Source organism: Nycticebus coucang, chromosome 2, assembly GCF_027406575.1.
Source record: "Nycticebus coucang isolate mNycCou1 chromosome 2, mNycCou1.pri, whole genome shotgun sequence".
In the NCBI taxonomy this organism is placed as follows: domain Eukaryota; kingdom Metazoa; phylum Chordata; class Mammalia; order Primates; family Lorisidae; genus Nycticebus; species Nycticebus coucang.
Genome location: NC_069781.1, coordinates 1,867,080 through 1,877,870, shown reverse-complemented (window position 1 = coordinate 1,877,870; position 10,791 = coordinate 1,867,080). Strand labels below are relative to the sequence as shown.

At 55.9% G+C, this 10,791-nt stretch overlaps 1 protein-coding gene across 1 annotated transcript; it reads left to right on the top strand.

Moving 5' to 3' along the window:
* Nucleotides 1-4,870: 4,870 nt before the first annotated feature.
* Nucleotides 4,871-8,433, top strand: TMEM250 (transmembrane protein 250). Its single transcript, XM_053574203.1, has 2 exons — nt 4,871-5,003; nt 6,111-8,433. The coding sequence occupies exon 2, from the start codon at nt 6,232-6,234 to the stop codon at nt 6,649-6,651; it is 420 nt and encodes a 139-aa protein (XP_053430178.1). The 5' UTR covers nt 4,871-5,003; nt 6,111-6,231; the 3' UTR covers nt 6,652-8,433.
* Nucleotides 8,434-10,791: the final 2,358 nt, after the last annotated feature.

The window sequence follows — 10,791 nt, the reverse complement described above, 5'->3', positions numbered from 1 at the left end:
GGTCCCAAGAGATTGGGGCTGTGTCCACGGCCAGGAGCCAGGAGCCAGACTAGGCAGGTTGGGCCTGAGGCACCCACTCCCAGCCACTCCTCTGCTCAGCCATTTATACATACTATCTGTCAGCTGTTTCATGACCATCTCTGGGCACTCACCTGACCATCCCAAGGAGAGGGGCATCCTGTCCAGGTTCACAGGTGTAAAGGAGAAATCAAAGCAGGGGTGGGAAATGCTGTGGTCCTTTGACAGGACATGCTGCCACTCAAATGGGCTGGAATGCCCTGAGGACCAGTGGAAAAATGGTCTTTGTAGGATAATGAGGCACCATGCCATAGGGTGCCAGAATGGAGGGTGACAGCTGTGCAGGGTGCCAGATAGCTTTAAGGAGGTCAAGTGGCACATTACTCCACTCAAGCCATTTGGGCACATAACAGACCACCCGTAGCTTGGCCACGTAAAACAGTGACCATCTTATTGCACTGAAAGTGTCCGTGGGGAAGGGCCACACAAGGCTTCCCCACTCAAAGGTGACACTGGGGCTGGAACAAGCTCAAGTGAGGACTCTCCCCAAGGCCCACCTCTGGCTCCGCAGCTGCATGCCGATGGGCAGCATCCAGGAGGCCCAGGCAGAAATAGCCACATCCCTTGGGCATCTGTCTGTTCTCTTTCCACCCCCACCCCTCAGCCTGTGTCTGGCTCACATGGCCTCTGTGGTCCTGGGCAGCAGGAGCCTCTCCTTGTCAGGCCCTGGAAGCAAACAGGCAGATAAAGTCCTAGGGTGATCTGATACTTGCCCCCCATCCCAAGTGGATGGACAGAGGGGATAGGGTATGGCTTCAAACTGTTGAAAACCAGGGCCCCACTCTGCTCGCTTAACAAGGTCAACACACTCAGCATCTACCCCAGGGAAGCATCCCAGTCCCAGCAAAGCCTCCAGCAGCCGCAGCCCAGCAGGGGGCACCAGCCCATTGTCTGCAGCTTGGGGCAATCCGGTCACTCTGGGCACACCCAGGCTGGCGGAGGGTCATTCTTGGGTCCAGGACAGTTGTGGATGAGCCTGTGAGTGGCAGCCAGTGATTCCGAGAGAGAAGGCTGACACAGCAGGTGCACAGCCAAGGACAGTGCTGTCTGGGGAGCTTCCTGGGTGTGTGGCCAGGTCACAGTGAATGGCTATGACACTGGTGGAGGAAGGTAGGCAGAGGGCAGTTGGACCCCCCACTGCCTGGCACAGCAAGTGCAGGAAGGGTGGTACACAGCTGGAGATGCTACCCAGGGCTGGGACGTACCAGCTGGATTCTGAAGAGAGAGTGGGAGCTCAGCAGGCGAAGAGACAAAGGTCAGGAAAAGCTGTGAAGGGGCACAGCAGGACCCAGGAGAGGCCTGCAGGAGGCTGCAGAAGGAACCATGAACATCACCAGCCGTGGCAGGAGCCCAGCTCAGGAAGTGTGCAGCCAGGAGCCACTTTTCACAGGCCTCTCCCAGCCCTCCTATGCTGTGCGGCCTCCGACTGCTCTGGAAGCGGAATCTACCCCTTCTTGCCTGGCCCTGGGGCATCCAGCCTCTTCTTCCTCTAGACCCTGACTCCACCAGATCCTCCATCATCAGGGCAATGCTGGGGGCCCCCAAGCATCTTAGTCTCTTCCTCTAAGACCAGGGCAGGTGTGGCTGGTTAGGGTTAAGGCTCCAGTGGTGAGGCGACCTTCAGGGAGTTAGGAGAGGATGGTGGCCCAGAAGGTCAGCCAGGAAAGGGTAACCCAAGTTGTCCTCTGTGTAGGGTGTCAGAGGAGTGGCCTCAGTCAGAGCACCCAGTCAAGAAGGCAACGAAAGGCCAGAATCCATCACCCTGGGGTGCAGTCACCACCGCATAAGTAGAACGAGCAGAATCTCCAAACTCAGATTCAAGGTGGATAGAACTAGCCTGGATCCAAGGCCGCTGAGAAGCTTCCCCTCTCTGCTGACCAAAAGAAACTGGTGTCAAAATTCTCATTCCCTGGGAAAGGGCAACCCCAGGGCCCTGCCTTACTGTTCCCTCACCCTGAACCCCAAGGGACAGCTGAACCCTGTAAGCAAAGGGCTGGCAGGTCATAGCAGTGGGGTCACTTGGGAAGCCACACATGCAGCTGGAGTTACCCTTAGACTTGGGGATGATCAGGTACTGGCTGGGTGGACATCCGACCAAGGTTTGGGACTGTCAACTGCAGACAATGTACCAGGGCAGGAGAAGGGCCTCCTGAGGCTGGACCACACAGGCAATTCAGGAAGGGGAAGCCACAGGTCCTGTCTCGTAGGATGAACACTGTGTGGCCTAAAGGACTGGCTAGTGAGTGTCTCTTTCTTGGACAGATTCTGCTGCATCTATTCCACCTAACATACACCTCTTTTTATTTTTAAAAAAGCTTCTTTCATCATAATGAAAAAAATACCAGGTAATAGACTTCTATTAAAAAGAAAGTGAAATCATCCCTCATCACACCACACACACACAGCCTCTGCAAACATCCAACTGCTGCCAGGATCCTACCCAGATGTGCAGAGATGGGCCACATTGTACCTGATCCTGTGAACCGCTTCTGACACAGCATGGAGGCCTCTTCAACACAGGGTGGGTCACCCGACCCTAAAGCAATGGAAGCTTCAGGGCTTCTCAGTGACATAGCCCCTTACAAGGGCTCTACCAAGTTTTGTATTTGTAATGTTTTGTTCTTAAGCATGGCCACTCAAACCACAGAAGCTTCAGGCCCCACAAAATCTATATCTGCCTTTGGCCACATGACATCCCCTGGGTCTGGATACAACCAGCAGCCAATGACAGCCATGGCAGCTGAAGGGCCCAGTCATCAGGACCTTTATTCAGATGACCACACTCACCAAATAACCTCACTCTGGGTCACACTGTCTACCTGTGAGCATTCTCTGGTAGTAGCTGCCATACTCTTCTGTCATTTGCCCCTTGGCTTGTCCTTGTCACAAGGTGGTGGGCTCTTAAGGGTGAAGACTCTGCTCTATTTATGTGTCCTTGGTACCCAGACCAAAGTAGCCATGTGGGTGGGTGCCCACGTGAATGCCTGCAGGCTATACTTCTCCCAGCAGGTGCAAGGCAGGGCACAGTGTAAACCTGAGCTAGAGCCCAGGCTGGGGGTGTGCAGAACACGGTGGGGGTCGTGCAGGGCACAGGGGGCATGGGAAACCCAGTGAGAAGGGTAGCTGGCTCTGCTCTTTCCAAGGCATCAGCCACCTGGTGGACCAGGTGTGAAGCAGTGACATGAAGCCCTGAGTGCAAAACCCTGAGTGACAGGTGACCCCCTGGCTTACCTGCCACCCTCATTCAGGCCATGGGTATGATCTCCAAGCACTGGCACCTGGGCACATGTGCACTGGAGGGAAGAACCCTCTTTGTCTGGTTGGTTCTAATGGCTCTTAGAACAGAGCAAAGACGAGGCAGTCGGCAAGATGCTTTTATTATCTCAATGTTTAAACATGTGGCTCTGCCTCACAGCCTGTGAGGTGCACAGGTGAGCTCACGCTGTTTGTTTCTCTTGGAAGGCGTGCTGATGGCCATGGAAAAAAAAAGCTCTTGGCATTGTGCTACTTACGGATGGACTCTGCTTGTCCAGATGTCCTTCGGAATCCAGCCCAGCTCAGGAAAAAGGCAGCTCTGGTCCTGTGTGCTCCCCACCCTGGCTGTTGGGAATGCCACAAAGCTCACCAGCCCCACTCCAACAGCCAGCATGCCCAAGTACAGGGCGGCCTATATCCAATGACTGGAGTGGTGTGCGGGAGGGCCTAGCTCCTTTGTTCCATTAAGTCTGAAAGGCCACCCACTTCCTGAACCCCCACCCTCAAGGCTGCCTGATCCTGCTTTCCCCTCCCACCCACCAGCCACACCCCAACAAACTCCCATCTGCCAGCCTGTCGGGACCAGTAAGGATCATAAGCCGAGTGAGTACCTAGACAGTGGGATACCCAGCCCCACCCTTCCTTCACTGGAGGCTTCTTGGGACCTTTGAGGGTTGCTGCCAGGCCCACTTCGGCCCACTGCTGACAGCCCTGACAAACCTGTGGCCTTCGCTGCTCCCACCACCTCCCCGCCCTGTCTGCTCCCGGAGATCTAGTGTCTCCCTCCCGGAGGACGCATGGGATCGGCTAGGGGCGAGGTTCGGCGTGCCCACCCGATGCCTCTCCCAGTTCTCCTGAGCCCTGAGGTCTCCCCCATTAACGCCGCCGCCCTACCCGCCCCACCCGCCCCATCCCGGAAGGGGACAACCAGGGAGCCTTCGCACTGGGCCTCCAGCAGAACCAGAGCAGCTTCCGGCGCCCGCGGGCCACCCACCCCCACCCCGAAGGCGGCTCAGCCCGGTCCCTCCCGCAGCAGGGCTTCGGCTCTCAGGCGCATCAGGACCGTGGCAGGTGGCCGAGACTACGACCAACCCCCCCCCCCACTACCTCGGGAGACCTTGCAACCTCCCAAGCGCCCACCCACAGGTGCGCGTGCGCGCGTGCGCGAAGGAGCTGTCCCGGAGGAAAGCGCAGGCCAACTGCGCAGGCACACTGCGCCTGCGCAGAGCAAGCCGTGGCGCCTTCCGCATTGAAGGGTGGGGGCGTTGCGGACGGCTGCAGGCCCTGCACGCATGCACGCACGCCCACAGTCGGGAAGCGTCGATTCCCGAACGCCGGGCACCGGCCCTGAGGAGAAGGTGGAGGGAGGCGGTCCCGGTACCAGGCGCGGGTGAAGCCCATCCTACGGTGGCCGCCGAGGGACGGCGTACGGCGCCCACGCTGGGCCAAACGCTGTTGACGGCTTCATTCGCGTGCCCCCTCTCCCTGCCGGCCCCAGACGGGGACGCGTAAGGCCGGCCCCGCCAGCGCCCCGAGCAACGGCCTGGACACCATGCGGCCGCCCTGCGCCCGGAGCGCCGAGAGAAAGGGGAGCCCGCGGGCCCGGGGTCGGGCTCCGCCGGCGTGCCCCAAGGTCCAGGCCACGGGCTCCGCAGCGGAGAGGGCAGCGGGTGAGCCGCGGGCGGGGCCGTCTCCAGGCCGACGCGGTGCGGGACCCGGAAGTGGCGCCCGGCGGCTGGTGCCTGCGGTGGGCCCGGGGTGGGCAGCGCGTCCCACTGTGGGCGTCTGCGTCCGCGCTCCCTGGCGCCGAGCTCCACGGAGGCCGAGCCGAGGGAAGGCCGCCCGGACCCGGCTGGAGGAGGGGGCGCGGGAGCTGGGGAGGGAGGCCGACCTCTGTGGTGGGGCACGGAACTCCCTCCTGCTCGGGAGCAGGGCTCGGCGGGCCGGCGTCGGCTGGGCCTCTGCTCCGCGCGAGCTCAAGTCGGCGGGGAGGCAGAGGCGCTTGGCAGCGCTCCTATCCTATTACCAACTTTCTGCGCCGATTTTATGTGTCCTGGACTTGAGTTCATTCCCACCCACAGACTATTCTGGCGAGCTGTAAATGACGTTTACTGGGTGACAAGAGAGGGCCACTTGCGTTTCTCCTTTTGCAGTCCAATCTGCACGGCACCCCACCTGGACAGAGCAGAACAGTCTTGGGGTCCAGAAACCTAACCAAGTCACTCCTAGAGAATGTCAGCACCAGGCAGGGTTCAGGCCCAGCTCGTGACGTCCAGAGGGCACCCCGCAGTCTGGGCTCTCTGGCATTTGTCAAGTTGCTGAAATCATCTGCTGTCCTGGGCACCTTCTGAGTACAGCTGTACACCCCATGCCCCGTCTCCATTCTGTGTTGGCTCCTTGCTGGTGCCATTGAAGGGCTTTGCTGCTCCCTGGGTAAAGCCCAGGCTGCTGAACAGAGTGGGAGGGTGAGCTGGAGGGTTGGGAGGGACCTGTCAGCCAGGTCTCCAGCCTCCTCCAGGTAGGCCTCCTCTCCACTGCTGTAGATAGAAATGTCACTTTGGGTTGTCCCAGCTTGTGAGGCCTGGAAGTAGCCTTGGGAGATTTATAAAGAACAAGCCCAGGGGTGCTCACAAATCCCAGTCCTGGACTTCCTTCTCCTGTGAACTTAGGGCTGGTGTTTGTGCCCCTCCCCCACGTGCTGGCTGGTTTCCTGGAGAGGGATGCCCTCTCCGTGTGAGTGTGATCAGGATGACCCAGCTTTTGTCCTCTCTCTGCAGGCCAACACCTCCCCCAGGGCTCAGCTGTGAGCTCCCAGGCCTAGGTGCCCATGACCCCTATGCTGACCATCGCCTGGACACTGCCAAGGCCACCGCGAGCTCACGCCACCGCCAGGGCCAAATGCCGGTCATGCCCATTCCCCGGCGGGTGCGCTCATTCCACGGCCCACACACCACCTGCCTGCACGCGGCCTGTGGGCCCCTCCGTACCTCCCACCTGGCCCGCACCAAGTACAACAATTTCGATGTCTACATTAAGACGCGCTGGCTCTATGGCTTCATCCGCTTCCTGCTCTACTTCAGCTGCAGCCTCTTCACAGCGGCACTCTGGGGCGCGCTGGCCGCCCTCTTCTGCCTGCAGTACCTGGGTGTTCGTGTCCTGCTGCGCTTCCAGCTGAAGCTGTCGGTGCTGCTGCTGCTGCTGGGCCGCCGGCGCGTGGACTTTCGCCTGGTGAACGAGCTGCTGATCTCCGGCATCCACGTGACCATGCTGCTGGTCGGGGGCCTGGGCTGGTGCTTCATGGTCTTTGTGGACATGTGAGGGTGCTTTCCGTGCTGGCCTGTGGCTGTTATGCTCTGGGTGGGGCAGAAAGGGCCCTTTTCCCCACAGGCAAGGTCCCCAGTGCAGGAGTGAAGAGGTGCTGCCCATGCAGGGGGAAGAGCTGAGACTTCTGTGACAGGGACACGGGCACCATCCTCATGCTGGCTTTCTGCACTGATCCTCTCCGTGTGGGGGGCAGTGTCTCTTGTGACCACCTGCTGGTTGCTGCTGCTTGCACTTTTTCAGGTTGTACTAGAGGGTGGCCTGTCTTTATCGACTGCCTTCATGTGGCCCCCACCCCCACCCCCCATCCTCCCTACAGGACGTCATCTGGTGGTGACTTCTGGCGTGACCAGTGGCTTGGGAGACCCCTGGATACAGAGGGATCTGCTATCTAGAATCAAATCTGGAGGGGAACCCTCCTGGCCATACAGTCTCCTTTCTGCGCATCCCTGGTCTTGGCCCCAGCCTCAGGGACAAGGGGGCTTCACTAGCTGCTATACCACACTGCCACCAAGCTGTTTACTCTGCGCTGGGCCACATGAGTCCTAGCAGAGTCCAAAGACCAGTCTCCTCTCTCACCCTGAGGAGCCATGTGGGGAGCCTCACAGGGGCTCCATCTCGAGGGGATCTTGGCAGGTTCCTAGCTTATGGGCCAGCCCCAGGAGCCAGGGAGCCAGCTCCAGAGCAGACTGAGGTAGGGCTGTTGAGAATGTTTAGCTGATGCTGTAAATCTCTTTGAATGTGAATATCTGGGGAGGCAACCCAATTCCTTTTTAACTTGGGGAGGAGGCTTTGGTCCTCTCCAAGAAAACACCCAGAATGGAGAAGTGCGTCTTAAGCATCTGGATCAGACATCAGAGGCCTCTATGAGGAGCAGCAACTGAGAGAGCCACAGTTAACGTGAGCAGATGATGCAGGAGGCCCAAGTGCATGTCCAGTGGAGCACACACTGAAATCCAGGGCAGGAGAAGGGCACTGTGGCCCCTCTCAGTAGTAGTCAAGGCATCTGGGGTGTGAAAAGCCAAAGTGTGTGGCCAGGGCTGGTGGGCCTGAAAGGGGCAGAGGGCCCAAGTTCAGGAAGAGTGGACACACCTGGGACCCAGGGGCTCTCACCAGTCCCCTGGCTTTGACCCATTGCAGGCAGAGACACAGGCTGTGTGGGAGAGTATGTGGGGCCCAGTGCAGAGGATGACACATAAGCCAACACTTGCTTCACCCCAAATTGTCCTCCCTCAAGGATCAGTGGTAGCCCGGTTGACCCTGCCCTGCCAGGTAGACCAGTGGCCAGGTCGTGATTAGGACAGTGTGTGCCACTGGAAAACAGAAAAACCCAAATCAGGTAGAGAAAGCAAAAAGTCCTTGGCTGCAACTGTGCCATTCAGTTTGTAGCCGGCTTCTGTCCGACAGTCTTCCCACTCGAGGTAGGCAGGCCGGCCCTGTGGAAGGCAGCTGCCTCGCTCCTGGGCAGGTTGGCAAGGAGCTTACCCGAGTGGACCCCCTTCTTGCTGCAGAGAATCTTTTGCACTAAATCATGCTATTTCCTCTAAGAAGCTTTGTTTCTGTTAACTCTTGTTACTCAGAGCCACTGAAGCCCCTTCACTGAGGGTAAGGGTGGGTGTGCACAGGGCTGGGGTGACGGGGGTCCGGCTGTGCCGCCTACAACATGAACATGCGCTGCAAGGAGTTGGAGGCCCCTCGCCCACACTGCACACCCAGCTGGGTGCCTGTGAAGTTCTTTATGAGATGAACCACCTGCATTAAACCTATTTTCTTAACGTATTGATGGTGTGATTATTTATTTTGAGACAGTCTCAAAGTGTTGTCCTGGGTAGAGTGCTGTGGCGTCATAGCTCACAGCAACCTCCAACTCAGGCTCAAGCGATCTTGCCTCAGTTTTTCTTTCTTTTTTTTTTTTTTTAATTTGGCCGGGGCTGGGTTTGAACCCGCCACCTCCGGCATATGGGACCGGCGCCCTACCCGCTGAGCCACAGGTGCCGCCCTCTATTTTTAGTAGAGACAGTGTCTCACTTTTGCTCAAGCTGGTCTCAAACTCATGAGCTCAAGCAATCCACCTGCCTCGGCCTCCTGGAGCGCTAGGATTATAGGCATGAGCCACTGCACCTGGCCAGTGTAGAACTCACCATTTTTATTCCTTTTTAAAAAGGCTATAACAGGGTGGCGCCTGTGGCTCAGTTGGTAAGGCGCCGGCCCCATATACTGAGGGTGGCGGGTTCAAACCCGACCCCGGCTGAACTGCAACCAAAAAAAAAAAAAAATAGCCAGGCGTTGTGGCGGGCGCCTGTACTCCCAGCTACTCGGGAGGCTGAGGCAAGAGAATCGCTTAAGCCCAGGAGTTGGAGGTTGCTGTGAGCTGTGTGATGCCATGGCACTCTACCGAGGGCCATAAAGTGAGACTCTGTCTCTACAAAAAAAATAATAAAAAAAAAACGGCTATAACAACTAAAACACCATAGAAACCATTTTTCTCTGTAATACTGGGAAAATTTACAAAAGCATTCATTTTTTATGTTTGGAAGAGTCCTTGAGGCCAGCCATTCTCCTGTGGGAAGCTGTCTTGCAGAGGGGGCTCAGCTGGTGGCAAGAATGTGACGGTAGGAACGGTGACCTCAAGGGGATGGCTGAGTCCACCAGGGCTGTGTTGACTGGTCAGGTTGTATAGCGCCATTAAATAAAGATGGGAGGAGATTCTGACACAAAGAAAAGCAGGGTTTGGGACTGTGAATACAGGCATTGTCAGTGTCAGGGGAGGATTCCCAGGGCAGGGTACAGTTGAAAGAAAAAGGAAACTAAGGCTGCTGTGTTTCTTTCTTTTTTTTTTTCCCTACAGTCTCTCGCTGTCTCTCTGTGTCGTCATCAAAGCCCATTGCAGCCTCAAAATCCTGGGCTCAAGTGATCCTCCTGTCTCAGCCTCCCAAGTAGCTGGCACATGGCAGGCGCTGGTAGTCCCAGCTACTTGGGGAAGTGAGGCAGGAGGATCACTTGAGCCCAGGAGTTTGAGGCTGCAATGGGCTGTGATGATGCCCCTGCACTCTAGCCTGGGTGACAGAGACTCTGTCTTAAAAAAATAATAAAATAAGGAAAGAGCCTGCCTTTTCACTTATTAAAAAACAAAAAAAGTTAAGGCTTTACCTAATTTATGTGGAATTGCCCATGCTCTATCTTGTGTTGACCTTTGCTCACTAATTTCATTTCTCTTATCCCAAGACCGTTCCTTGATTTAGTAACTCAAACGGGCATAGTGACATAACGGCACATGACATAATTCCAGCACATCGTACAATCAGAGTTACCTATAGTTTAAATTAAAATGGTATTGGATTTTTAAAGTTAAAGCCCCATGGTTTTTTCTAAATCTTAAAGTTGTTTGTGTTATTATTCTTGTTAAAATGTGCATTTTTTAATAATTAAGAACTATAACTTTGAGGGGCAGTTGATTAAGTGATCAATTTAACAAACTAATATCTCTTTAAACAATGAGTCTCGTTTACAAATGGAGGTGTTTGAAACTGCAGCTATCAATGTAATATATTCAGTTTTCTTTTTAAGCTCCTTAACTACTTGAGCAGACAACCTCACGTCTCTACTGAGCAAAACTGCCTTGAGAATTTAAATGTCATTTAAGTCTAATAAAATATTAAACTTATAATAAAAAAATAATAAAATAAAAACTGATAAAGGAAATCTGTGGGTGCAGTTACACAGCACCTTATCCATTGTGGGATTTTGTGAAGCTAGATGTTTCACAAAACTGAACTTTGGGGTCTGGTTTTCGATGGCAGAGTTTGTGAAAGTCTTCCAAAGACTCTGGCCTTAGAACCAGCATGGGCGCTTAAAAGGATGAGGTTTGTTTCACCAAACCTGGGGCGAAGGCTCTGTGTAGGGCGTTGCCTCCCAGCCCGGGGCTTCTGATCTGAGAGCTGGGGTGGGTACAAGTGGTGCCAGGCCTCAGCTGAGCATTGGGGTGGGCACAGGGCCCTGGGCTGTGTGAAGTGGTGTCTGCTTTCACTTTTCCTTATCTGGGCCATTTCCACTGACAACTCTCTCTAGTGGTGGAAATGCTCTCTCCCTGCCCTCCAGACCCAGTGCCACTGCCTCCTCTTGGCCCTGGAGCATGGA